Source organism: Eschrichtius robustus, chromosome 10 (genome assembly GCF_028021215.1).
Source record: "Eschrichtius robustus isolate mEscRob2 chromosome 10, mEscRob2.pri, whole genome shotgun sequence".
Classification (NCBI taxonomy): domain Eukaryota; kingdom Metazoa; phylum Chordata; class Mammalia; order Artiodactyla; family Eschrichtiidae; genus Eschrichtius; species Eschrichtius robustus.
Window position 1 is genome coordinate 4301733 of NC_090833.1, and position 27725 is coordinate 4329457.

Here is a 27725-nt window from a genome sequence, read left to right on the forward strand (position 1 = left end):
ACTTCCGGATTGGAAGGCAGGTGGCGACGCGCTCGGAAGGTAGGTGAAAGCGCTTTATAGTTGCTCCGGCTTTTTTCCCAGTTTGCGTGTCTGAACCGAGCGGTGTGTGGCCGCTGTCTTCATCTCCCCGGAGGCCCGCCTTTGGCCCAGGTCCCCAGGGATGGGGGTGGCGCCTGTTTTCTCCGCAGCCGCTCCAAGCCCCTCCACTCGGGAACCTCTCGTTCGTTCCTCCCTCTCAGCCCCAGAACGCCCACCCCGGGGCAGAGCAGGGTCTCCAGGGCACCCCAAAGTGGGGAGGGGATCGGGACCAGGCTTGGGCACGTCCCTGCAGGGCGGGAAGTGGTATGTTCCGAATAAGTGTGAATAAATGTATATCCATATATATCGAACGCCGGGGAATCATTTGGGAACCAGACGGACGAGAAGATCCCAGCCCTTAGGAGGCCGGTTATGTCCCAACGGAGCGAAGTGCAGTAGGGAAGCCGCTGGATTGTTGAGAAACATTGTAACGAGGAGGCGGGACCCAGAAGGGATTAGAGAAAGTGAGTTTCAAACTTAGACCAGTTATAGCGCAGAAAGGTAACGGAGGAAAGGCATTCCTGGGAACATGAGATGCTTTTGTAAAGTCCCTGATAACGAGAAGGATCATGGTGTATTCTGGGAACGGAAAGAAGACAGGATGTCTGAAACCCAGGGAGAAATGAGAGGTGGAGAGGTAGGCATGGACTAGACTAGATCATGAAGGGCATGGCAGGTCTGTAAGGATTTGGGACTTTATCTTAAGAATAATGGAGGGACTTCCCTGGTGGCCCAGTTGTTAAGAATCCACCTGCCAGTGCAGGGGACACGGGTTCGAGCCCTGGCCTGGGAAGATCCCACATGCCTCAGAGTAGCTAAGCCCGTGCACCACAACTACTGAAGCCTGCGCTCCTAGAGCCCGTGCTCTGCAACAAGAGAAGCCACGGCAATGAGAAGCCCGTGCACCACAACGAAGAGTAGCCCCCGCTTGCCGCAACTAGAGAAAGACCACGCGCAGCAACGAAGACCCAATGCAGCCAAAAATAAATAAAATAAAATAAATAAATTTATAAAGAATAATGGAGAAGCCATAAAAAGGCTTTAGTGGGAAGTGACTATATATTTAAAACATTGTGCTGAGTTCAAGAGACCAGAAGGAGAAGCATACAAGGTATTTACAAAAAAGAAAGAAAGAAACTAATGGAAAGTAAAAATATTAAAAGGAGTTATCTGCTCTGTTCATTGTTATTGAGAGATCCTGAGGGAATTCTCTGGTGGTCCATTGGTTAGGACTCCGTGCTTCCACTGCAGGGGGCACGAGTTCAATCCCTGGTCGTGGAACTAAGATTCCGCCAAGCCACGCGGTGCAGCCAAAGAGAGAGAGAGAGAGATCCTGAAAGATGGGCCAGGAAAGTATCTCTTGAATTTAGTGGCTCGAAGGTCATAGGCACTCTAACTGAAGCAGTCTCAGGGGGGAGTCTTGGAGGTGGAAGCTGTGAAGAGGTGGGTTAAGAAAGGGTTTCTGTGCATCTCTGGGTGACACCAGGGAGGAAGGCCTTAACCAAAGCTCTTGGTGCCTCCGTCGGAGGTGAGATCCTGGGGCTGGTAGATTTGGCTTATAGGTATCAGTCCATATGTTTGTTGTTCCCCATCCTTCCAGCTAGACAATTCTTACAGCTTCTTGACTACCTAGAAGAAAGTAGGTTCCTTCTGTAGAAAATGTGCCTAAGCATTCAGACTTGAAAGACCACTGACACAGAGAGGTCTCCAGGATCTGTTGTTAAGTGAAAATAGCAAAATGCAGATCAGAATATACAGATGCTACCTTCTCTGTGAGAAAGGAGGGGAAATAAGGACAGATTATTTCGATGTTTGAACCATGTAAACGTATTACCTTTAGTATTACTTTTAGTCTCAGAGAAATAAAATCTTAAAAATTGAAACCCAGAAGCAATACGGAGCAAGGAGAGTTGTAAGATGTGTTTGTAAAATTATATTTTTAACCATGTTTTTTGCAAAGTACATTTCTATTCCTGTACTTAAGCTCCAGAATGCACGTACTCTGTATAAGAATTGACATTGGAGCCTTATTAAACTTCATTCCGACTTATTGCAGAACTTGGACTTTTTGTTGGACACTAACAAGGCCCATTCAGCCTCTTTCTCAAAGAGGCGATCTTCTAGTTTGAGGTCAGTGGATACTTGATGTCCCCGCTCTGAACCACAGCTGGGCTAAATGCTACAAAAGAGAAATAGTTTGCTATGAAAGTATATCATTTGGGGAATGGGCCAAGCTCAAGGGGTCAGGAAAGGTTTCTTTCTTTTCTCTCTCTCTCTTTTTTTTTTTGGTAAATACTTAAACAGTACGTTTACATCCTTCAGTTGCTTGTTTTAACGCTTGTGTTTTTTTAAAATACATTTATTTATTTATTTATTTATTTATGGCTGTGTTGGGTCTTCGTTGCTGCACGCAGGCTTTCTCTAGTTGTGGCGAGCAGGGTCTACTCTTTGTTGTGGAGCACGGGCTCTAAAGCACGGGCTCAGTAGTTGTGGCGCACGGGCTTAGTTGCTCTGTGGCATGTGGGATCTTCCCGGACTAGGGCTCGAACCCGTGTCCCCTGCACTGGCAGGTGGATTCTTAACCACTGCGCCACCAGGGAAGTCCTTAATGCTTGTTTTTAAGTGAAAGCAGTCTGTATTCTTGTTCTGCCCCTTGCTTTTTAAAAAGTGAACTATTTCAGTTCACTTTAAAAGAGTAGACAAATAAGAGTAGACAAAAATATAACAAACACCCCTGTACTCATTACTCCAGTTAAGAAATAAAAGATTACAGATATAAGAGAAACTGGCTCTCTACTTGTCCCTGATCCCTGAATTTACCGGTTATAATCCCCATGCTGTATTCATAGTTTTACTACGTATGTATCCATTCAGAAAAGATACATGAAACTTTTTTTGTGTTTTAAATGTAATGTACATGGCATCATAATGTATATATTTTCTTAACGTAATATACACGGCATCATAACATTTATATTCTCTTAACGTAGTATGCATGGTATCATGATGTTTATATTCTTTTAAAGCTTTCTGGAAGAAGCGATGTTCAAGCCAAGCTCTGAAGGATGAAAGGAGGCAGGGGTGGGGTAGGAGACAGTGGAGAGCGGCCCAGAGAGAGGGAGTCGTGATTTATAAGACCTCAAGCCAGGGAAAGGATTGGAGCATGTCTGGGGAACCAAAAAAAAAAAAGGCACGTGTAGCTGGAGCACAGAGTTTGAGAGGAGAGGTAGAAGATGAGGCCGTGGGGGACTAACGGCCCCATCATGGCAGAGCACCGTTCTCAATTAACTATTTTTTTTTCCATATCATAAAGGCAATGGAACCAGACAAGTGAATTACAGTGAGCTTGCTACGCGTTTAGAATAATAGAAAATTTATAATCATGACTCTAGGCTTGTCATTTGTCCTGCAGTTTCGTTTTTGTGTGATTTTTTTTTTTCTCCTGAGGCTAATGTTTAAAATGCTCTGCAAAAATAAACCATGTGGTTCAGTTTCCCTATAGGAATAAAATGGAAGGAGAATCGAGCAGATTGGAAACCCACACTCCAGTTTTCGTCAAGAAAAAGACTAAGCATTCTGTACATAAGGAGAGACATGGCAGGCATCCCCATGAAAGTTTCAGAGACTCCCCCCTGGCAAATGAACAGGCTGACATATCTAAGGGTAAAAAAAAGAGAAAGGATGCCCAGCATCTTGTTTCTTCTCCTTTGGAAAAATCAGAAATTTGCGATGAGACTGAAAAGGCCACTTCTATACCCAAAAAGAAAAAAAAGAGAAGAAAAGGTGCTTTGGGAGTCAGTGAGGAAACAGGTGTTTCGTGCGTCCTGGTGGATAAAGAAAACATTCAGAACACACCAAAGAATTTTAGAAAGGATGTCGATGTCGTTTACATTGATGTAAGCAAGGAGCAAAAGTCAACAAAAGGGCCTGAAGCAGATGAACCGCATTTAGTTACTGAGTCACGTGAAAATGAGTCAGAACTGCATGATAAAGTTCGGGAGAAAAAGCATAAAAAACATCGGAGGAAAGTTGCATCCTGTGACGCTGTCCAGGAAAGTCTGGGTGCAAGCATCACCCTGCCCGGATCAGAACCCCAAGAGCAGAAACCCCAGCCTCCCATGGGCCAAGAAGGTGAAATTGCACAACTGCCAGTGTCTGCAGATCAAAGCAAGTCTAAGAAAAGAAAGAGGAAGCGTCCACATGACCAGGAGTTCAAGGCCTTGCCTACGCCTGACAGCGCTGAGAACATACACTCAGAGGGATCGCAAGTGATTGGTGAGGTCGGCACTGCAGGGGGCAATCAGGAGTCCAGTGGCCTCAAGAAAAAGTCTAAGAAAAGGAAGAGAAGATCTGTTGATACTGCCGTGGCGCCTGGCGGTGATTTTTCAGTGCTCAGGACGAGCTCTGAGGACACGCTCTTTGATTCAGCGGAAGGTAATGGTACCTTGATTGAAGAAAGTGCGAAACCCAGGCCACAAGAGGAGAAACCCCAGGCCTGTTCGGAAGAGGTGCAGAGGTAACGTGCGGGTGTTGAGCCTTCTGATGATGTGCGTCTTGGGTGTGAAGTCTGCCCGTTACCTCTTTGTTCGGCCCGGCCATAGTAAGTGGCAGAAATCATAAAGAGATAGACCATCAAATGTATAGGATGTCGTGCACATTTAACTGAGTAACTTGGCAGGTACCTTCCGTTCTTCGTGTGTAAAATAAGGCAGTTAGATTCTGTTTTCACTAAGAACTATTCCAGCCCTGAAATTCTATGCATAAGTTTAGAAAGAATTTTAAGACCCCACAGTTACCTTGTCTGTATGTACAGAGATAGGAGAAAGGATCAGAGAACTTAGAATGTTACGGAACAGGAAAAAAGCTTGAATTTGGGTTCTCCTTAATAAAAGAAATTTAGATATCGTTACTTATATAATTATCATTTAGGTATACTGGCCAGGGAATAGATGCAGGAATTTTTTTAAAGCACTTTATTTCAGTTCCTGGGAGTCGGGACAGGTTTTCTCCCCATTTCTACTCTGTGACTTTCTTACATTTGCTAGATTGTCCTGGCTTAAAGTAGTTTCACGTAGAAGTTAAATGGCAGAGGGCCCAACTCACATCATCCTCTGTGCCGTCTCATTGGGGACATTTTTAGATCACTGATAACGAGGCAGGAATGTTCTCGGCCTGTGGTTCTTAACTTGTATGGGGCTGTGGACCTGTGAAAGCTGTTGACCCTTTGCTCAGACAAATGCATACAGTTTTGTTTTTGTTTTGTTTCAGTTTCCTGTCTGGGTGGTTAGCTGATGCAGTTGACTAAGAGCAGCTTTGGACATCTGGCAGAAAGTTTGTGGGAATGAATTAGTGATAGATACATAGAAAACTATGTTTTCTTTATACTGCGGAGGGGAAAATATGTGGCTGTTGTTAACTGCAAGGAAGCAATTGTAACGATGTAAACCCTGAATATTGACTTAACTAATTAGTAACCATTATTATAAAACATAACTCATGGAGGGGGGGGAGGTGTCTTGAGCATCCATGGTCATAGAAGAGGGCTGAGCTTATTAGGAAGTCAATATCTGAAACAATAAAGTTGAGAAGTAGTAACATAAGAAGCAATGCCTGGTGGAAATAGGGCTTAGGGCAACATGTTTACCTTCCAGGCAGCCTCTGAGGTGTATCCAAGTTAGTAAAGCTACATTAAAGGGTTCAGACATCACAGACTGAATCAACTCCAAGATCCCAGCTTTAATGCTGTTGTAGTCAAAGGGAGAGTCACTGTAAGAAAAGAATCTGAAAGCCATTAGGGCACGTGACCTGTCAATGTTAATCAATCCAGTTTTTCTCCTTAGATTAGAACCTACAAATGAAGAAGAAAGCAATTTGGAGTTGGCTAAAGATCCTGAAACCAAATATTTATCTGAAGATTCGAGAGATTCAGATAATTCAGACGTGGATTTGGGTTCCGCTGTGAGGCAGCTCCAGGAGTTCATCCCTGATATCAAGGAGAGGGCTGCCACTACAATTAAGCGAATGTATCGGGATGACTTGGGACGCTTTAAAGAATTTAAAGCCCAGGGTAAGCTTGTGGAACTTGAATATTTGTTGAACTTTTCTATATGCGTAAATAACCCTGACTTTCTTTTGTGAGCGATTCAGATTTATAGATTCACAAAAAGCATCCCTTAGCTACTTTCAGCTTTATATCCTTCCAGAATCGTTATCTGCACTGTAAAATTACCAAAATGAAGTGCACTAGTTTTCCTCTTCTTTGCCCAACTTCTGGTAGGGGAGGCGAGGAAAAACGGGGCTAACGGATCCAGGTGATCCACAGACTAGAAGATCAAGCCTGGAAGAAGAGGGGGAGGAGCTTAAGTGGTTGAGGCACTGGGAGGGGGGCACAAGTGAAATCAAATTAAAACACGCATATCAACATCATCAGCTTTGATGAGGTGTAATTTCAAGGATATTAATTTGAGGGTGAGCTGCTTGTAGTGGGCATGGCTTCGGGCAACACCCAGCTTGGTCTCCTTCTTGATTTCACTGTGTTACAAGAACCTCCCAGAAAGCTTACTGGATTTCAAAATGAACTACAAATGTAAGGCTGTGTGCTGCAAGTGAGCAGTACTTACTGATGGGTATCTGCTGTGTGAGGCCCAGTGCCACTGGTCACTGAAAAAAGTAAAAAGAGGGGCCTTAGCCTTATGGAATTAATCATGTTGATAAGATTCGTTTTTTAAAAAAACAGACAAATTGATCAAGAAAAACACAATTTATAGAGCTATATCTATAGAAGGACCCCATTTTATTTCTGTAGTCTATGTTGAAATTTTTATGAGTATGTATTTTATAAAAGATTTTTAAAATAAGTCTAAGATGAGGAAAATGTACTGTGTAATGCAGTCAATAATAATGAGACTTGAGTGCTTTGAGTTATGACGAGGAATAGAACGTAAATTGCAGTGACATTGTCCCCACCCCCCCACCCCCCCCCAATATATATACGTAGAGAATATACAGGTTCATGTTTGTGCCAACCAGCTCCCAGCACTGCCTTGGGGGGAGGAGGGGCAGAGGAGAGTGAAGGGGGGGGGCTTCTTTTAAACTTTTATTTCAATACTGTTTGAATTTTTAATGAATATCTATTACTGTTAATTTACTTTTTAAATAACTGTGTAAAAAGGAATTGATGACACAAGAAAGGTCACATTGGAGTAGGATGACCAGGGAAGACGTTGGGAGGACAGTGTGGCTTAGGCCAAACTCTGCAGGAGAGCGAATGTCAAGGGCACAAGCAGGGGCTGCTCCCCGACAGGTGGGGAGGAGCTGACGGGTGCTGTTGTAATTGCTAAAGACCAAACATTGGTTCGCTCTCATTCATTGTTGACAGTTGTGTACCTTTTTCTCCTGCCCCAAATCCTAGGTGTCGCTATTAAATTTGGCAAGTTTTCCGTGAAGGAAAATAAGCAGTTAGAGAAAAACGTGCAAGAATTTCTGTCTCTGACAGGAATCGAGAATGCAGACAAGCTGCTGTACACAGACAGATACCCAGAGGAGAAATCTCTAATCACCGACTTAAAAAGAAAATACTCGTTTAGATTGCACATTGGTAAGTTTATAACTGTGGCCGCCTTGACCATCCATAGCCTTCCAGCCTTACGCAGATAACCGCGGTGAGTATTGAGCACAGTGTCTGGCCCGTCCAGTACATGCAGTGCATGTTAGCTGCTGCTACGTTAATAGTATTTTTATTGCCAGCCTATACGTTCAGGGATTTGGAATGTGTTCATGTCTCCCAAGAATAGTGCTTTTACAGATTTTCTAACAAGTTAGATGATCAGCTTCCAGCTTTCCTACTTGGTAACCATTACGGTTTTGGTTTCTCTTCTTGTCCTCCATTGTGTATTTTTTGCATATACTGCACAAAGTACTCTGGTATACACCAGAGTCTCTGAGGTTTTTTAAGTAGAGCCATGTTTGTGCTTTGAGCTGGAACCCTCCTCTTGGAGGTAGCCTGGGGAAGTTAGAAGGTCATGAAGCAACGTAGGTTTGGACTGGAAAAAAAAAGCTCTCTTGAATTTAAAGAGGATAATTTCTTAGGTGGAATGCACAAAGGAAAACAGAACGATGAGCCCCTACTGGGGGATCCTGTCATCTTTAGAGTGGCAAAGCAGGAAAAAGCATATTCATTTGGAAAGGTTTTTTGTTTGTCTTACGGAGAACTGCTGGCATGTGTCCTCCACCTCTGCGCCCCTTCCTCCTGATTCAGATTATGTTAAAATCCCTTTGCCTAATAAGGGACTTTTCCATGAACTTAGTAGACCAGAAGCTAGAGCCTCTGCATACTAAGCATCTAGTTTTCAGAGATCGCCAAGGAAACTGGGGATTTGGTATATCTGCTCCCCAAGACGGCTTTCTGTGGGACATAGGAAACCGCAACCTCCACCTGGGGTCTAGGATAGCGCGTGTTGTAAAAAGGGGCCCTTCTGGGTTTCTTTCATAATTGCGACCGCATTTCATGCCACGCTCTGGTTGTCCCTCTGACCACCTCTCTTCCGACTTTAGGTAAGGGCATTGCCCGGCCCTGGAAACTCGTATACTATCGAGCAAAGAAGATGTTTGATGTCAACAATTACAAAGGCAGGTAAGAAAAAACTTGAGCAGAGCATTTCTCTCATCTTTGCTGATACTGTAAATCAAAACATACACAACAAAATCGTGAAGAGTTTCGTGTGTGAAACCAGATGTGTCGTCAGTTGTATGTCTCCAAAGACCCTTTCAGTTTCCACCTCCTGAATAAATCTTCTGTCATTTTCCCATTTCTAAATCCCTGGCTTTTACTTTATGCTTTCATTTTAGCATTCCCCATGCGCTGCCTCTTACCGTTACCCATGCAGTTTTCTCAGCAGTCTCCCAAGTTGTAAGCTCCTTGTGAACCCAGACATTCCTTCTCAGTGTGATGTGTGCCCTTCAGCACTGAGCCCAGTGCTTTGGGCTTTCAGTAAATATTTGAAGGTGGGGGTGAGCACTTGTGTGAGATCATTTAAGTGTGATTCGGTAGCATCAGTGCAGAGCTTCATGTGGCAGTAGCCATTCTCTCCTCCCTTTTTTCCTAAATAAAATACCCAATTATGGTCTGTTTCCAACATTCCAAATAAAACAAATGTAGACCGAGCGTCAGTGTTGGGTAAGCACTCTGCTTAAGGACAAAGGGATGAGGGAGAAAGCATCAGCTCCTACCCTTGAGGGCCCAGACAGCCACCTAGGGCTCAACTACTGATCTCACTTCCAGGAGGCAGATGGAGTGAATCTGGCAGGGCCAGCTGGGTCCTACTTAGCACCGTGATTTTAAATCAGGACATAGGTACTATCAGAACTTAACATTGATATGACCTTGGCTTCTTTTTAAAAATTTTTACCAAAAGAAAATAAACCTGAAGTAGAGGAAAGGTGCCTCCACACAGACTGAAACCTGCCCTCCCTTTTTCCCAAGCCCCCGCTGTGTAGTTTAAGGAAATTCACTAAAGGTGACATTTTAAATGGGACCAAAAAGATGCTTTTGGTAAATGAATGAGGTAACATGTTTTTCTACCTGTTACATCACTGTGGGAAATGACATTTTTTGAATAATGAAAGTCTGTCATTCTGATAATAAAGTTCATTCATTGCTACCATATTATTTGTGTTGTGATGACAACTTACTCTTAAAGTATTTTTCCAACTTAAGGAACTCTTAAGTGAAAAAAACCATAGAAAGTCAAAAATCAAAGAATTGTAAGGCTCCAAGCGGCCATGGAGGTCAGTACACCTGTTTCCTCATTTTTGTACACTCTGTTTTTCTCTCATGTCCTCTTTTTTGTTGCTTCAAGGGTACCTTTAAGTCTTGTTTTAAATCTCAGGAAGACCCTGCTTGCCTTGTAAAGGAAACTGCTAAAAAGCTTGATTCTTAATGGTGAAGGATTTCGCGTCTCTATTCACCATGCTGTGCATTTTAGATACATTTCTGAGAATGCTAGGATCTTACTGTCCCACGGTAGTTGTGGATCACCCTCATTAGGAATGGTTAGTATTTTACTAGGGCTGCTTTTGTGTTGCATTAGTAATAACGTAAACTACCACTTCTGGCCCCTCTTCCTCCCCCCAAAAAGGAATTATAAAATGTCATAAAGATGGCTTTTTCTTCCCTTAAACATTTAAGTTGTTTAATCTCAAAATCCACATATATTACAGTGCACTTTAGTTCTTTTCTTTTAATATATTTGCTTTTATGTGGGATTCCTGCATCTTTACTTCCTTAAACTGTGACAGATTTGTGCTAAGGCATCTGTCACATCTTTTTTTTTTAATGACAGCTGTCCTTTTTTTTTGTTTTGTTTTTTGGCTGCGTTGGGTCTTCGTTGTTGCGCACGGGCTCTCTCTAGTTGCGGCGAGCAGGGGCTACTCTTCGTTGCAGTGTGTGGGCTTCTCATTGCAGTGGCTTCTCTTGTTGCGGGGCACGGGCTTTAGGCGCACGGGCTTCAGTAGTTGTGGCTCGCAGGCTCAGTAGTTGTGGCGCACAGGCTTAGTTGCTCCGCGGCATGTGGGATTTTCCCAGACTAGGGATCGAACCCGTGTCCCCTGCATTGGCAGGCGGATTCTTAACCACTGCGCCACCAGGGAAGTCCATGTCACATCTTTATTGAGCATCTGTTGTCTGCCAAGCGTTACGGGTACCAAAGTGTAGAAAACTGACAGGGTCCCTGCCCTCCGAGGACTTCCCCTCCAGAGCTGTGCTGTCCATCCTTGCGACCACCAGCCTCACGTGGCCATGGAGCACTTGAACTATGGTTAGTCCAAGCTGAGATGTGCTGAAGAGTGAAGTATGCAATGGACTAAGAAGGCTTGTTGTGGAGAAGAGAATGTAAAGTATCTCATTCATACTTTTCAGTTCTGATTACATGTTGAAATGGCTGCATTTTAAATATATTGAGTTAAATACAATATGTTATTAATTCATTAAAAGTAAATAAAATTAGGGACTTCCTTGGCAGTCCAGTGGTTAAGACTCCGTGCTTCCACTGCAGGGGGCGTGGGTTCAATCCTTGGTTTGGGAACGAAGATTCCACATGTCGCATGCTGCCGCCAAAAAAAAAACCCAAAACCATGGAAGGCAGAGTGGAATGGTGGAAAGTGGTCCTTGGTGATTTGATTGAGCTCCTGGATTAAGCTAACCCTAGGGCCCACCTGTATCTGGACTTTTCAATTGCGTGAGCCAATAAATTATCTTAAAAAAAACTAAATAAAATTAATTTTCACATGACCCCTAGAAAATTCTAAATGACATCTGTGGCTCATATTTCCATTGGCCAGTGGTGGCCTAGACGAAGAGTCAGATAAACCAGGGAAGCCACGAGTGTACAGTTGCCAGTGGTGACGGGCAGTGAGAGAGCAGCAGAGTGTCCTGTGGGAGAGGACAGCAGGGCACCTCCAGCCCAGGTGGTCAGGGAAGCCCTCTCTGAAGATGCACTATTTAAGCTGCTTCTGAAGAGCTTGCAGGAGCTTTCCAGCGGTGGAGGGAGGCCATTCCCACCACAGGTCCAGAGGCTCCAAGGTGAGAAAGGCCGATAAGACCAATGGGGCTGAACTTAGGGAGCGCCGAGCTTTGCAGGCACAGTCAGAAGTTTGGGTTTTATTGTGTGAAGCCTTTATGGGTTTGGCTGGGGAATAGCATGATCGGATTATTTGCCCTGGCCTCTGTGTAAGTGAGCCAGGGACTGCGGTGACTGACTTACAGGATGCTCATGGTTGAGATGCCGAGACAGGAAGTATCTGGGCTCAGGTCCTTGGTAGGACTGCGCTGAGCTGGTTTCCTGACAGCCCGCCCTATACGGCTTCTCCCAGCGTCGCAGCATGCTGCAATGAGAATAGTGGTTTTAAGCTTGTGGTTAATGCTCAGCTGTGATCTGTTTTCCCTTCCTCTAAGGTATAGCAAAGGAGATACCGAGAAGCTAAAGATATACCAGTCCCTCCATGGAAATGACTGGAAAAAGATTGGTGAGATGGTGTCTCGAAGTAGCCTCTCTGTGGCCCTGAAGTTCTCCCAGATCAGCAGTCGTAAGTCGTGGTCTCTAGAGCCCACTTGGGTGAACGAATCAGCCCAGAGCGGCCCAGGGCCCAGGCATCACTGCAGGCCTATCTTCTGAGAGAGTCATCACTTTTTCAGCCATTCTCTTACTGATTCATTTATTTCTTCATGCATATTGATGCAACCTTTATTCACCAGACTGATTTCTGCCACACCTTATTTCAGTAGCTTTCAGTGTGACTGAAACCCACTCAGCCGGTGGGCAAGAGAGCCTGGGCCACCAAGGTCCCTTCCCCAAGGTGGCCAGGGAAACCATCACAGGGAGGGCCTGTTAGTCAGGGACGTTTCCCAAAACCAGTGTCAGTCATCTCTTGTCTCTTCTCCTCTTTCATACAAAGCTTCCTTGGTTATATTCTTCACATTAAAACGTCCCCAGTTGCTTTCAGAAGACAGTCCTTAGTGGGTGTTAGCTTCAGCCCAGAGGCTCACGTGCTCCGGCCCTGCAGGCAGAGCCGTGCAGCGGGTCCCAGGCAGGTGTCTGCATGTCCGCACATGGTAAACTCTGAGGTGGTGGAGACCACGCCTTTTGTGCCACCAACTCCGGCCACCGGTGCCATGCGAAGACTCAGCGCAGCCAATTCTGCCAGTTTCCAAGAAGTAAAGCAAACATCTGGATTTGCATGTGTGTGTGAAATCAAGATCTTTTTTTCTTGGGACTCTCTTTTTTTAAATAAATAAATAAATTTATTTATTTATTTATGGCTGCGTTGGGTCTTCGTTGCTGCGTGCGGGCTTTCTCTAGTTGCAGTGAGCAGGGGCTACTCGTCGTTGCGGTGCGCGGGCTTCTCAATGCGGTGGCTTCTCTTGTTGTGGAGCACGGGCTCTAGGTGTGCAGGCTTCAGTAGTTGTGGCTCACGGACTCTAGAGCACAGGCTCAGTAGATGTGGCTCATGGGCTTAGTTGCTCAGCGGCATGTGGGATCTTCCCGGACCAGGGATCGAACCTGTGTCCCCTGCATTGGCAGGCGGATTCTTAACCACTGCACCACCAGGGAAACCCCTCTTGGGATTCTTTTGATTTTTAAATATTCATCCAAATTGTTATTGGGGAAACAGTAACAATAACATTCTGTAGGTCAAATCAAAGATATTTGTAGCCTGCCAGTTTGCGGCCCCTTCCTTAGCATGACTGTGAGCATCTAGACAAGAAGAGTGAATCGTAGAAGCTTTTGACGCCCTGTACCAAGGACTGGCTTTAGGAATTCACAGGTGCCGGGACTTCCCTGGTGGTTCAGTGGTTGAGAATCCACGCTTCCACTTCAGGGGACGCGAGTTCGATCCCTGGTCGGGGAACTAGGATCCCACATGCCGCAGGGCAACTAAGCCCACGCTCCGCAACCAGAGAGAAACCTGCGCGCCACAACGAAGGTCCTACGTGCTGCAGCTAAGGCCGAACACAGCCAAATAAATTTTTAAAAATTAAAAAAAAATAGAAAGTTTCATGAGTGTAAAATATTAAAAAAAAAAAGAAAGAAAAAAAGAAATTTACAAGTGCCTTCTTCATCAAGTACTGTGGTGGCGTCATTGCAGCTGTTAATTTCACTCCAGAAACTCTTGGGGAGAGTTATGTATATAACATGAAAGTCGTTTGGTTATTCTCTTCCCACTAAATGTTTGGAAGCCTCACCATTTCCTGCAGGAGGTATTACTGTTAGAAACAGGAAGAACAGCTTTTTCGAAGTTAAAAAAACGATTGCTTTAAGAAAGGTTTTTTTTTTTTGCTGGTGGTTTTGTGTGTGTGTGTGTGTGTGTGTGTGTATGTGTGTGATTGGTTCTTAAAAAGAATCTATGGCCACTTTCGTGGTTTCATTTTGATTTGCATGTAACTGATAGTTTTTTTTGTTTTGTTTCTTTTGTTTTGTTTGGCTGCGTTGGGTCTTCATTGCTGTGCGCGGGCTTTCTCTAGTTGTGGCGAGGGGGGGCTACTCTCTCTTGCGGTGTACGGGCTTCTCATTGCAGTGGCTTCTCTTGTTGCAGAGCACGGGCTCTAGGCACGCAGGCTTCAGTAGTTGTGGCATACGGGCTCAGTAGTTCTGACATGCGGGCTCTAGAGCACAGGCTTAATAGTTGTGGCGCATGGGCTTAGTTGCTCCACGGCATGTGGGACCTTCCTGGACCAGGGCTCGAACCTGTGTCCCCTGCATTGGCAGGCGGATTCTTAACCACTGCACCACCAGGGAAGTCCATAACTGATAGTTTTATGTTTGTGTAATTGAGATGTTGCCCATTGTCTTCTGAAAAGTGTCTGATTTATCTTTTTGTTTTTAAAGACTTTATTTTGGGACTTCCCTGGTGGTCCAGTGGTAAAGAATCCTCCTTCTGATGCAGGGGACGCTGGTCGGGGAACTAAGATCCCACATACCGCGGGGCAGCTAAGCCCGCGCTCCACACCTGCTGAGCTCACGCGCCCTGTAGCTCATGTGCCGCAAACTACAGGGGCCATGCACCACAACTAGAGAGAGAAAACTCACACGCCACAACTAGAGAGAAGCCCGTGCACCACAACAAAGAGCCCGCGCTGCAACAAAAGATCCCACATGCCTCAACAAAGATCCCATGTACCGCAACTAAGACCCAACGCAGCCAAAAAAATAAAGAAAATAAATAAATTAAAAAAAAAAAAGACTATTTTTCTAGAGCAGTTTTGGGTTCACAGTTAAAGTGAAAGGAAGGTACAAAGACTTCCTACTTAGCCCCTGCACTACACATGCACAGCACACCCCCATTCTCAACACCCCCCAGCGGAGTGGTCCATTTGTTACAATCCATGAAGCTACCTTGACACATCTTAACCCCCCAGAGTCCACAGTCCACATTAGGGTTCACTCTTGGTGTTGTACCTTCTGTGGGTTTGGAGAGATGTCCAATGACAGATATCCATCATTATCATTTTGCTGTTAATATTGTGTTTGAAAGCAAATAGATTAGCAACTTCAAGACCATCCTTTTATGTCAACAGAAAGAAATCATGGTGCTTGGAGCAAGACGGAGACCCAGAAACTAATCAAAGCTGTTGAAGAAGTGATTCTAAAGAAAATGTCTCCCCAGGAGCTAAACGAGATGGATTCTAAACTCCAAGAGAATCCTGAAGGCCGCCTGTCAATTGTTCGGGAAAAACTCTACAAAGGCATATCCTGGGTAGAAGTGGAGGCTAAAGTGGAAACCAGGAATTGGATGCAGTGTAAAAGTAAGTGGTAAGTTTGAGGCTTCTTACATAAATTTCAACAAGATGCATTCCCTGGCCCTCTCTCAGCAACTTCCGGAGAGGGGTGGACTGCTGAGGTTACTAAGAATATCTGTAACTGCCACGTGGAAAGCCTTAGAGTAGGTCAAGAATGATCCTCTCTAATCCGCTACTCCGACCACTTCAATATTAATAGCTGATTTAAGTTAGCATTTAACCAGCCCTGATTCATTGTGTGGATTCTTCACAAAGAACTTGAACCTTTTTATTCTATTTATTTATTTATTTAATTGAAGTATAGTTGATTTCCAATGTTGTGTTAGTTTCTGGTGTACTAAAGTGATTCAGTTATGCATATATATTATGTTTTTATTCTTTTCCAATATAATTTATTACAAGATATTGAATACAGTTTCCTGTGCTGTACAGTAGGACCTTGTTGTTTATCTATTTTATATATAGTAGTTTGTATCTGCTAATCTGCAATTTCAAATTTATTCCTGCCCCCTTTCCCCTTTGGTAACCATAAGTTTGTTTTCTGTCTCTGTGAGTCTGTTTCTGTTTTGTAAACAGAACTTGAATCTTCTTAATATTGAATATTGACTTCTGGTTTCTTCACTCTGTCCCTTTCTTCATAAAACAAGGTTGTTACCTATTTATAGCATGAAAAAAAATACAAAATTAACGTCTGAACATTTAGGAGGGAAATCACAAGCGTAGTGATCAGTAATGGCTCCACCTTTTTACTTTAGCTTTCAAATTCAGCGGTTCCTCTGTCTTCATCCAAAGCAGGGCAGTCATACTCTTCATCCTAGAACATCTTTAGGCACATCCATCACGAAGAAGTAGTTTCAGTCCAGATCTTGCTGCACGTTCTTTGCCTGATGTAGCTTTTCCCAGCCCTGGAGGGTTTCCGAGCTAACTTTCAGCTGCAACATGACAGCTTGAAGCAGTGGTTCTACAGCCCATGACCCAGGCCTCCTGCATAAAGGGGGCTCCATCATCTTGACCATTAAAGAAGAATGAAATCCAGAGTGGGCGTGTTGTACGTTAAAAGCAAACGCCTAGATTACACTGTGTATTGTTTATATACCTTACAGTTCTGCTCTAGAGTATTTATTTTACTAGAAGACTACCCTCAGGAAATAAGCTCCAAAGGACAGATAATGTTTGGTGCGGGGGGGAAGTGTGTAATATGGAGGAACCAGAGCCCTTTCTACCCCTATATCTTAGACTTAAAAAAAGAAGGAGTGGGGCCTTCCCTGGTGGCGCAGTGGTTAAGAATCTACCTGCCAATGCAGGGGACACGGGTTCAAAGCCCTGGTCTGGGAAGATCCCCCACGCCGCGGAGCAACTAAGCCCGTGCGCCACAACTACTGAGCCTGCGCTCTAGAGCCCGTGAGCCACAACTACTGAGCCTGCGTGCCACAGCTACTGAAGCCCACGTGCCTAGAGCCCGTGCTCCGCAACAAGAGAGGCCACTGCAATGAGAAGCCCGTGCACCGCAACGAAGAGTAGCCCCCGCTCGCCACAACTAAAGAAAGCCCGTGTGCAGCAACGAAGACCCAACACAGCCAAAAATAATTAATTAATTAATTAATTAATTAATTAATTTTTAAAAAAGGAGTGGGTTATAAAGCCTCAGTTGGAAGATGATATGTCAGTGTCTTAACAGGGAAATGATGAAGGGGAGCCGTGCTTCAGAATCAGCATAATTAAATAACATGCAAGGGTTCTTTTTTAATTTGAAGAAAAAAGTAGGAAACTTGAACACTGAACATAGATTTACTTCATGAAACATTGAAATGGCATCAATGGGTACATTTCAAACCAGTGAAGGTGGGCGGCTATTAGTAAAAACAGTGTCAGTTTCTGTGTGAGTGCGTCATGCACCTCCCTTCTCAAGAAAGTAAATGTCACAGCTCATGATCTGTCCATCAGATTGTGACAAATGTCACTCTTCAAGAGAAGCACTTTTTAAATATTTTTAATTGGGCTGCTGCTCTCATTAGGAACTTCAGGGAACCCTTTCCCTCAGCCATGAACTTTGGACCTTCGAGGAATCATTGAATCATTGATCACTTTACTAAATCTGTGTAATTTGGTGTTTCAGCACTTGTAATGGTAATAAGAGCAATGTCTCTCTGTTTTATAAGCAAGCAAAAATAAATTGAGTTTACACAGCGCCCTTTAGCACCTGCAAGCAGGCTTATTCTCCCCTCCCCCCCCCGCCTTTTTTTTAACTGTTTATTATGGAAATTGTGTAACACACACCAACTTAGAACTCCTTGTATCCATCATTCATTTTCAATAACCATCAACTTTCTATCTCTTTATTTACCCTTTCCCATTTTAAAAAAAAAAAAAAGGTATATTCTTGATGGTGGTAAATGTTAGCAGTGATGAGTTGCGAAAGTTATGAAGTGGTTCTGAATAAGGACAATTTAAATGAGGCAAACAAAGGACATTTTAATGGAAACTTTACCCCTGAAAATAAACTGTTTTTCTTTCTTTCAATGTAGGATGGAAATTCTAACCAAGAGGATGACAAATGGTCGGGACGTATACCGGGGAGTTAATGCCCTACAGGCCAAGATCAACCTCATTGAAAGGTACAGAAATAGAAAGTGACGATATTTTACATGTTTTTCTCTCTAGCCAAAGAGTAGTTGTTAAACAGCAGAATCTGCAGTAAGATTACCACGGTTCATATTCCTGTTCCAGCACTTTCTACGTGCATGACCTTGGACGTGTTTCCTACCTTTCTAGGTCTTGGTTTGTTCATCTTAAATGAGGATGATGATAATAGTACCTGCCTCTTAGTGTTATTGGGAGAAGAAATGAAATAAGGCCTGTAAAACGTAGCATGCCCTCAATCAACATAGCTGTTTTAGTCTTTAAGGCTTTCACATAGACATTGCTTACTTGTGTCCATTGGAAAATGGAGGTAAATACTTCAGGCCGAGCCCTGCTGCTCTCTAGCACGCGTTAGTTGGTGTCACTGCTGCTTGGTCTTTCGTTTTGTCTTTGAGCTCCTGGTCCGTGCAGGGTCCTCCCTCCCCTGATGGACAGGGAGACATGGACCTGTTTTACAAAGTCTGCGAGTCTACTGGACCTGGGCTTGTGTCCAGTGAGGAACAGCAAAGAGCACAAGAAACCTTTGGATTCTGGCCGCCCTGTCCAGCTGCATTGTTCTTGCGCTCTGTCAGGAAGCCTGCTTCTCCTTCACTGGTGGGCTTCCTCGTTCTCCACGCTGGCCTGGCTGGGGTTGCCTTCCCCTTTTCTCCTCTACCAGAGAGACAGCAGAGACCAGCAGGGCCAAGGAGGGCATCTCACGTCAGGCAGGCCTGGGTTCCAATGTGGGTACCGCCTATGAGTCATGAAACCTTGAGCCAATGACTCGAGCTCTCAGCCCTGATTCCTGGCCTGTGGAAAGGACATAATCCCCCAGCTTCATCAGGTGGTGTTGAGGGTGAATGGATTAGTGGGTATCAAGGTCTTAACCCAGTGTCTGTCACATAGTAAGTGCTGAGTACACATGTGTACTGCTCTTGTGTGTCTACATTGAATGGTGAAGTTGTGTTTTTGTTTGGTTGGTTGGTTGTTTTTTTTTTGTTTTTTGTTTTAAACAAGACTGTGTGGTTTTAATTTATTTATTTTATTTTATTTTTATTTTTTTATTTTTATTTTTGGCTGTGTTGGGTCTTCGTTTCTGTGTGAGGGCTTTCTCTAGTTGCGGCAAGCGGGGGCCACTCTTCATCGCGGTGCGCAGGCCTCTCACTATCGTGGCCTCTCTTGTTGCGGAGCACAGGCTCCAGACGCGCAGGCTCAGTAGTTGTGGCTCATGGGCTTAGTTGCTCCGCGGCATGTGAGATCTTCCCAGACCAGGGCTCGAACCCGTGTCCCCTGCATTGGCAGGCAGATTCAACCACTGCGCCACCAGGGAAGCCCAGTTGGTTGGTTTTTAATACTTTATTTATTTATTTGGTTGCGCCATGTCTTAGTTGCAGCAGGCGGGCTCCTTAGTTGTGGCATGCAGACTCCTAGTTGCAGCATACATGTGGGATCTAGTTCCCTGACCAGGGATCGAACCCAGGCCCCCTGCATTGGGAGTGTGGAGTCTTAACCACTGTGCCACCAGGGAAGTCCCTGTGTTGTTTTTTTTTTTAACTGAAGTATAGTTGATTTACAATGTTGTGTTTAACCTTTGCTGTACAGCAAAGTGACTCAGTTATACATATATATATTCTTTTTCATATTTCATTCTTTTCTATTATGGTTTATCACAGCATATTGAATATAGTTCCTTGTGAAGTTGTGTTTTTTACTAGGCTTGGTGGGAGATGCACAGGGCTCAGGAGGAAGAACGGTGATTTTTTGGTCTGTAGCTCACCCCATGACCTTGGGCTGACCTGGGGTTAGCATGCCAGTGACACTGGGCCTGTGTAACAAGGGAGCTGGAACAGGGCTGAACACGCTGAGGCCTCCCAGCTCTTAATATTCTGCGAGTCCATGAAGATGTCCATCATGTTGATTTTTGGCTTGAAAACTTAATTTCTATTTTTTCTCATAGGTTGTATGAAACAAACGTGGAAGATGTTAATGAAATAGACTGGGAAGATCTTGCTAGCACCATAGGGTAAGGCCATTTGTTTAATATTAATATCAAGCTAATGAAAAAATCAGAGAGGAGTTCTAATAAATGACAGCCTCTCAGATTTGAAGAACAGGACTGAAATTCCTGCTGCCTATGGAACTCATCTATAAATTGTATTTGTGTATGTATGTATTGGGAACCCCCTGTCTAAGTACCGGACCAGGTAAATCAGACCAACCCTCCCTCCGCTCCAACCACTACCTCCACCCCAAGACACCTGAGAAGAGTGAATGAAATGCGTGCAGAGGCTCTTAAAAGCTTCAAGGAGCACGCCGGCTACGACTGGGACGAAGAACCCACGGTCCCTTTGCCCCTAATTAGCCTTTTACCGTTTGCCACGTTGACTTTATCATGCCTCCCTCCCTCCCTCTCCCGCTCCCTTCTACAAGGGAATGGGATTCTTTCCCTTAACCGTTTCAGTGTTAGTGGTGGACGACACGTCCTCAGCAAGGCTGTTATTCTGCATCAGCACAGTGATCCTACTGAGGGCACCTGACACTGATGCACTGCTATTGTCTAAAACACAGTCCCCATGCAAATTTCACCCATCGCCCCAGTCATGTCCTTTATAGCGCTTTCCCCCTGATTTAAGATCCAGTCCAGGATCTGTCTCCTTAGTGTCTTCTAATCCACAGAGTTCTTCTGCCTTTGTCTTTGTTTCTTTTTTTTTTTTTTTTTTTAATGATTGGAGTATAGTTGATTTACAATGTTTCAGGTGTACAGCAAAATGATTCCATTATAGATTCGTTTCTGTTATAGGTTTTTTAAAATTTATTTATTATCTTATTTATTTATTTTTGGCTGCGTTGGGTCTTCATGGCTGCGTGTGGGCTTTCTCTAGTTGGGGCGAGCGGGGGCTACTCTTCGTTGTGGCGCGCTGGCTTCTCATTGTGGTGGCTTCTCTTGTTGCAGAGCACGGGCTCTGGGCGCGTGGGCTCAGTAGTTGTGGCTCGCGGGCTCTAGAGCACAGGCTCAGTAGTTGTGGTGCACGGGCTTAGTTGCTCTGTGGCATGTGGGATCTTTCCAGACCAGGGCTTGAACCCGTGTCCCCTGCAGTGGCAGGCGGATTCTTAGCCACTGCGCCACCAGGGAAGTCCCTCCATTATAGGTTATTACAAGATATTGAATATAGTCCCCTGTGCTATACACTAGGTCCTTGTTGTTTATCTATTCTATATACAGTAGTGTGTATCTGTTAATGCCTTTGTCTTCTATGACATTGAAATTGTGGGAAAATACAGGCTAGTCATTCTGGAGAACTTGCCTCAGTTGGGGAGTTTGTCGGATGCTTCCTCACCATTAGATTCGGGTTTTGTATTTTACGTGGGAATCAGTCACGGGGGAGGCTGTGTCTCTGTCACCAGGTCACATCCCATCATGAGGCATGTGGTTCTGATTCTGATCCCCTGGCTCTGGCGGCCTCTGCCACACTGCCCCACTGTAGAAAAGTAAGTTTTTCTCTTGGTGAAAAGAAATGGCCACGGGGAGATATTTTGAGACCACATCAAGCTCCTGTTCCTCTTCGGGTTTCCCTCAGTGGTTTTGGTGTGCTGTTCATTTGCATTTCTCATCCGAGGAGTGAGATTTCATCAGCTGTCGCTGTCTGCCTTCACCGCTACGGTCCTTGCGTTTTCAACCAGTTCCTGCCACTGGAGGAGAGGCCACCACTCTGAAGACCTGAATTCACTGCTGGCCAAGCGAGGGAGAGCTGGCTGGCAAAGCACAGTCCCTCTAAGCAAAGCGAATTGTTGAGCATCGCGGGGCTCAGGGGTTGGTGGGCTTTGGGAGGTGGGGATGTTGAGGGACTGTCTGGCCTTTAGTTTGGGAAGGGTGCTGAGGGGAACAGGGCTGCCGCGGCCTGGCTGCCTTTCAGAAACGTGGCTGCTGGCGTGAGGTTGTCACTGATCCATTAGGAAGGGTGTGAACTGGTTCTGCTGGTTGGTTATTTACACCTCGGGATTATGGACAAAGAACAATCTGTCCTTTTTTTGTTTTTTTTTTTTTAACTTGGAGAATTGGAATCTTTTCGTGGCAGGCCCTGTTGGGAGTCACAGACACATGCCCGTGGTTCCAAACCCTTTCCTCTTCTAGCTCGTCTCACGGGTGGGGCACCAGCTCTTGGGTTTGTGGGTCCCTGAGACGGGAGGGTGTTAGGGGCTTTGAAGGAAGGGTATCCTGCTGTGTACCCCACCAACTCCCATGCTAAGAAGTATTCATGTCGACAGGTCCCCCCCTTTGTAATATCCAACCGCTTTTGAAAAATCTGACTTTTCCAATAAATGTGTATCTTGTGACATTGCCTCAGATCACATTTCTTAAATTAAAATGGGTTTTTAATGATTTTAAGTAGAATTATATACTTAAATATTGATTGTTCTGGTTAAGGTTTAGAAATCTCAAAGCTGTAAAACAGACATCATGGCCTCCAGTCAAATACCATTGGAAATAGTACATCCTCAAAGTTTTAATAATGAATTAAAACAGTGAAAATAATTAAATTAAAAGTTCAGTCTCTTCAGGTTCTTTAAGCCTCCCTTGTGAATTATTTAGGCAGGATTTTAAAGAAAGCATCTCCACCTAATGAGATGTAACACCTACTATCTGGACATGTTTGAAAATGTCCAGATCGGTTATTGTTACTTCTTGAAGCCTGAGCTTTGATCTGCAGAACAACCTGAGCGCAGGGCGCTGTGGGAAGAGGGAACGCATAGATGCCCTAGAACTTGGGCTTTGCAGTCAGATGGACCGGGCGTCAAGTCCTGGGACTCTGCTCATAATTTAGCCAGCCTTGGGCAGGTCATTCCCTCACTTGCCTCTGCGTCGCGGTTTCCTCATCTGCGAAGTGGTTTAACAGGACCGTGATGAGGACGACAGTAAGGAGACAGTGCGTGGCACACGGTGCACATGCAGCGGGCAGCTGCTGCCATGAAGACGTAGAAAGAGCCCAACCGTCTTGTACTTCCACATATGTAGCAGATCCAATTATTCCCACTAATCGTATAACAACTAGATTAATTAATTACTGAAACAAATATGCCATGCTTTTATGGCTTAGGAAGTGAGTGCCCAGGAAGTGAAGTTAGTGATTTTCACTTTAAAAAAATATGTAAGATGTGGTTGTTTCCGTCCTACTTATTGTAAATGGAAAATGGATTTGACTCTCCAGAATATCGTAAGCATCCACTTTATTTAGCTTTGTAAAGTAAAAAATCCAGACCCCTGCCTTTGCACTGTGACAAATATATAGTTATCCTAAATGTAGTGGTTAAGAGTGTAGGATTTGTGAAATGTTGCCATTGGCAGCAATGTGGATGGACCTAGAGATGATCATACTAAGTGAAGTAAGCCACACAGAGAAAGACAAATATCATATGATATCAATTATATGTGGAATCTTAAAAAACTGATACAAATGAACTTATTTACAAAACACAAATAGACTCACAGACATAGAGAACAGACTTATGGTTACCAAAGGGTTAGCGGGAGGGAGGTAGGGGGATAAATTAGGAGTCTTGGATTAACATATACACACTACTGTATATAAAATACATAAACAATATGGACCTACTGTATAGCACAGGGAACTATACTCAATATCTTGTAATAATCTATAATGGAAAAAAATATGAAAAAATAATATATATATATATATATGTATAACTGAATCTTTCTGCTGTACCCTTGAAACTAACACGTTATAAATTAACTATACTTCCATTTAAAGAAAACTGATATCAAAAGAAAAAAGTAGAATTTGGAGTGGACCCAATTGAAGTCCCAGCCCTTCCCCCCTTATTCACTGTAAGATCTTGGCCATCTTCTCTCGGTTTCCCCATCTCCAAAATGAGGGATAAGCGTAGGAGCCCCCTCGCAGAGTGGTTGTGAGGGTTATTTGTTGCTCTGCGGAGAGCCCTCAGGGTGGGGCTGAAGACAATGTTAGCATCAGCCCCTGTGAGCTAGTGTTACACCTTGTCTTCCCAACTGCTAGTTTAGATTATTCTAGTTTAGACAGAATCCGTCTTGTTGGACTGCTGGTTTTCTTCCTTTTGTGTGTGTGTGTTTAGCCAGATGAACAGTAGCTTTTCATATGTGTCTTATTTTTCACATGTATAGACACGAGGATTAAGAAAGCTACTTAGATCTGTAGACCACCCCTCAATCAATGCACTTAGTACACAGGACTGAAATGATTAATTTTTAAACTGCCACTAACTTTCTGACACCTTTTCCTTTCTAAAGGGATGTTCCTCCATCTTATGTCCAAACTAAATTTTATAAGCTGAAAGCTACCTGTGTTCCCTTTTGGCAGAAGAAGACTTTTCCAGGTCAGTATTTTCGATATCTGAATAGTTAAAAACGCAGCATGTGGGGGACACACGCTGGTAGTGTGACCTTGGGTAGCGACTTCTGGGAACCTCAGATTCTTCAAATGGAAAACGGTGAAAATTGGCAAATTATAACCCCTACCTGACAGGACTTTCAAAAGTACTAAATGAGATAATGAGCTTGAAAAGGGTGGTCACCAGGCTGCCGGGCGTTTAGCAAGCACTGGGTGAGTAGCTGCGAGTGCTTCTGGATTGCACAGCACACGTGCTCACATGCACACGCTCACACCACATGCCTGCACACACACTGATCCACAAAAAACTGGAGATACAGTTTCTTCTCTGCAGCCATTTGTAGGTGGTTTACATATGTAATTCCCAAACCTGGACTATCACAGTCAGGTGGGCAACTTGGGGAAAAGATACATACCTGGGTCTCATCCCAGACCCAGTCGATCCTAGTCTCTAGTCTGGGTGCAGAGGCTAGATTTTTCTCTAACAAGCTCACAAGTGAGTCGCCAGTGGCCTGCCCAGCATCATTGTTTGGGAACCGCTGGTTCAGGTAACACCCCGCCCTGCAGTGTGTGACAAAGTGCTCCTTGCGTTCAGCAGACACCACTTCCTGGGTTTGAATCCTGGCTTCGCCCTCCTGACTCTATGACTTTGGATGAGTTTTATAATGTCTTTATGCCTCATTTGAAAAACGGGTGAACAATAGTGCCTACCTCATAGGATTTTTGAGAGGATTGAATGAGTGACTATGAATAAAGCAGTTAGAGCCAGGTCTTGCACATGGTAATGCCAGTAGCAATGCGTTGTCATCGTCCGCGCCCTCCGTCCTTTGACCTTGGGAAGAGGCTTTGTCAGATCATCTCAAGATTCAATTTCTTTTCTTTAGAGATTATAGACTACCTTTATGAGACTAGTCTACCGTTGCTTAAAGAAAAATTAGAGAAGAAGATGGAGAAAAAAGGGACTGAGATCCAGACCCCGGCCACCCCCAAGCCAGTCTTCCTGTTTCGAGACATCTTTTATTGTGACGATGACAGTGAGGGAGAAGACGGAGATGAAAAATGTTAAGCGGCTGATACTCTCTCTTGTCCATTTTTCTAGGTCTGGTTGTGTTTATATACGTGTCAATAAAGCTATTTTCACTATTGATTTTACTGAAGAAGGTGCAACAGCCAAAGGAAGGGTATGAAAATAATAACATATTGTGGAACATTAAAAATTGATTCACATTTCATATTCAAGTTTGTCTGAATGTGAAAAGAAAGGCGAGTGCATGAGTAGATTTAATATTTTCTGTGCTATTATATTGAAAATAATTACAACTAATGGTTTTCATACAACAACAGGATCCCAAGTCCCTCTAATGGCAGCAGAGGTTAGTCATGTCCGATGAACAATTTTTTTTTTTTTTTTGGCTGCGCCACATGGTTTATGGGATCTTAGTTCCCCACCAGGGATTGAACCCAGGCCCTCGGCAGTGAAAGCACAGAGTCCTAACCCCTGGACTGTTAGGGAATTCCCCCAGTGAACATTTTCACGATGTGGATTCAACTATACGTGCATTCAGCAAAAAAGAGAACGTTAACAATTTTAATAATGCATGCCGTTTTGCTTTCTGTTTTTCAGTTGTTTAGATGTATATGTTAGCGTGTGTGCGTATTAGGTAAGTGGTACAGGGAAGTTTGTGTTCCCGCAAACTGGTTTCGGTTCCCATGTGCCTGTCATGGTGTGCCTATCTCATCTTCCTGAGTGTGATTCTAGTGTTTAAAGATAGGTATTTTTCATACAAGATGCCCTCTCAAAGCCAGTCACAGAATTCATCTGGTGTTTAACTGGAAAAAACAAAGAAACCAGCAATCTCTTCCATTGCTTCTGGAAAAACTGCCTCTGTTAGACTTCCCTTGCTGGCAAGGGAAATAAAGTGCCCAGGCTTCTAGCCTCATCTGTACAGGGGAGAACATAGAAAGGAAGGTGTGGGTGAGCAATATCCCATACAGTGAGGCCACCCTCTGTGCCAAGGTGCAGCACCCCTGTCTCCTGAGTGTAGCATCATGATGTGTGATGTTGGTTAATTCATCCACAAAGCTAGACATTCTTCCAAGCTTGCCGTCCTCAGAGAAGGAAGAATACAGAGAAACAAGTTTAGGAGTCCTCATTCACCAGTATATCCACAGCACCTATCGTGGTGTTGTGCAAATAATAGACACTCGATAAATATTCAGGGAACAAATGAGTATTTTCTTTTTAAAAATTAATTAATTTATTTTTGGCTGTGTTGGGTCTTCGTTGCTGCACGCAGGCTTTCTCTGGTTGCGGAGAGCAGGGGCTACTCTTCATTGCAGTGCACGGGCTTCTCACTCCGGTTGCTTCTCTTATTGTGGAGCACGGGCTATAGGTATGCGGGCTTCAGTAGTTGTGGCCCGTGGGCTCATTAGTTTTGGTGCACAGGCTTAGTTGCTCCGCAGCATGTGGGATCTTCCTGGACCAGGAGTTGAACCCGTGTCCCCTGCATTGGCAGGCGGATTCTTAACCACTGCGCCACCAGGGAAGTCCCAGAACAAATGAATATTTTCTTTTTAACAAGCATTTTGCCTTTAGTCACCTCCATCTATCTGTCAGACATACCAATCTCCAGGCTGATGGGAATATAAGTTACATGTTCCTTTTGGAGGACAATCTGGTAGAATACATCAAAGCCTCAAGAATGTACATATTCTGAGATCCAGCAATTTCACTTCTAGGACCTAAGGAAATAATAGAACTAGTGTAAAAGAATGGCACATTTATAATATGAAAACTAGAAAAATATGAATGTTCTTTAATAGGAAATTTACTATATATGATGGTATATTCCTAGAATGGAACATTAGGCAGTAATTAAAAATGATAATGAGGGACTTCTTCCCAGGGGATGCAGTGGTTAAGAATCCGCCTGCCAATGCAGGGGACACGGGTTCGATCCCCGGTCTGGGAAGATCCCACATGCCGCAGAGCAACTAAGCCCGTGCACCCGTGCACCATAACTACTGAGCCTGCGCTCTAGAGCCCGCGGGCCACAACTACTGAGCCTGCGTGCCACAACTACCGAAGCCCGCGTGCCTAGAGCCTGTGCTCCACAACAAGAGAAGCCACTGCAATGAGAAGCCCGCGCACCACAAGGAAGAGTAGCCCCTGCTCGCAGCAACTAGAGAAAGCCCATGCATGGCATTGAAGACCCAACACAGCCATAAATAAATAGATAAATAAATTTAAAAAATTTTAAATGATAATGATAGATTTGGTTAACATACAAGGTAAACAATATCATCAACTAAAATACATACTGTTTTTCATTCAGAAGAGTACATATTATCTT

At 44.2% G+C, this 27725-nt stretch overlaps 1 protein-coding gene across 5 annotated transcripts; it reads left to right on the plus strand.

Moving 5' to 3' along the window:
• Window positions 1–26496, plus strand: TTF1 (transcription termination factor 1). 5 transcript variants are annotated; one of them, XM_068553043.1, is made up of 11 exons: window positions 1–39; window positions 3570–4594; window positions 5919–6145; window positions 7490–7675; window positions 8632–8710; window positions 12029–12159; window positions 15149–15383; window positions 17896–17985; window positions 19947–20012; window positions 24273–24358; window positions 25472–26496. In XM_068553043.1, exons 2-11 carry the CDS (start codon window positions 3588–3590, stop codon window positions 25591–25593), a joined length of 2229 nt encoding a protein of 742 aa, XP_068409144.1. In that variant the 5' UTR covers window positions 1–39; window positions 3570–3587; the 3' UTR covers window positions 25594–26496. The 5 variants fall into 5 exon arrangements, 4 of the variants coding, with proteins under 4 accessions (XP_068409144.1, XP_068409143.1, XP_068409145.1 ...); XM_068553042.1 differs by having other exon boundaries at window positions 25257–25519; XM_068553044.1 differs by having other exon boundaries at window positions 3570–4512; window positions 5924–6145; window positions 25257–25519.
• Window positions 26497–27725: the final 1229 nt, after the last annotated feature.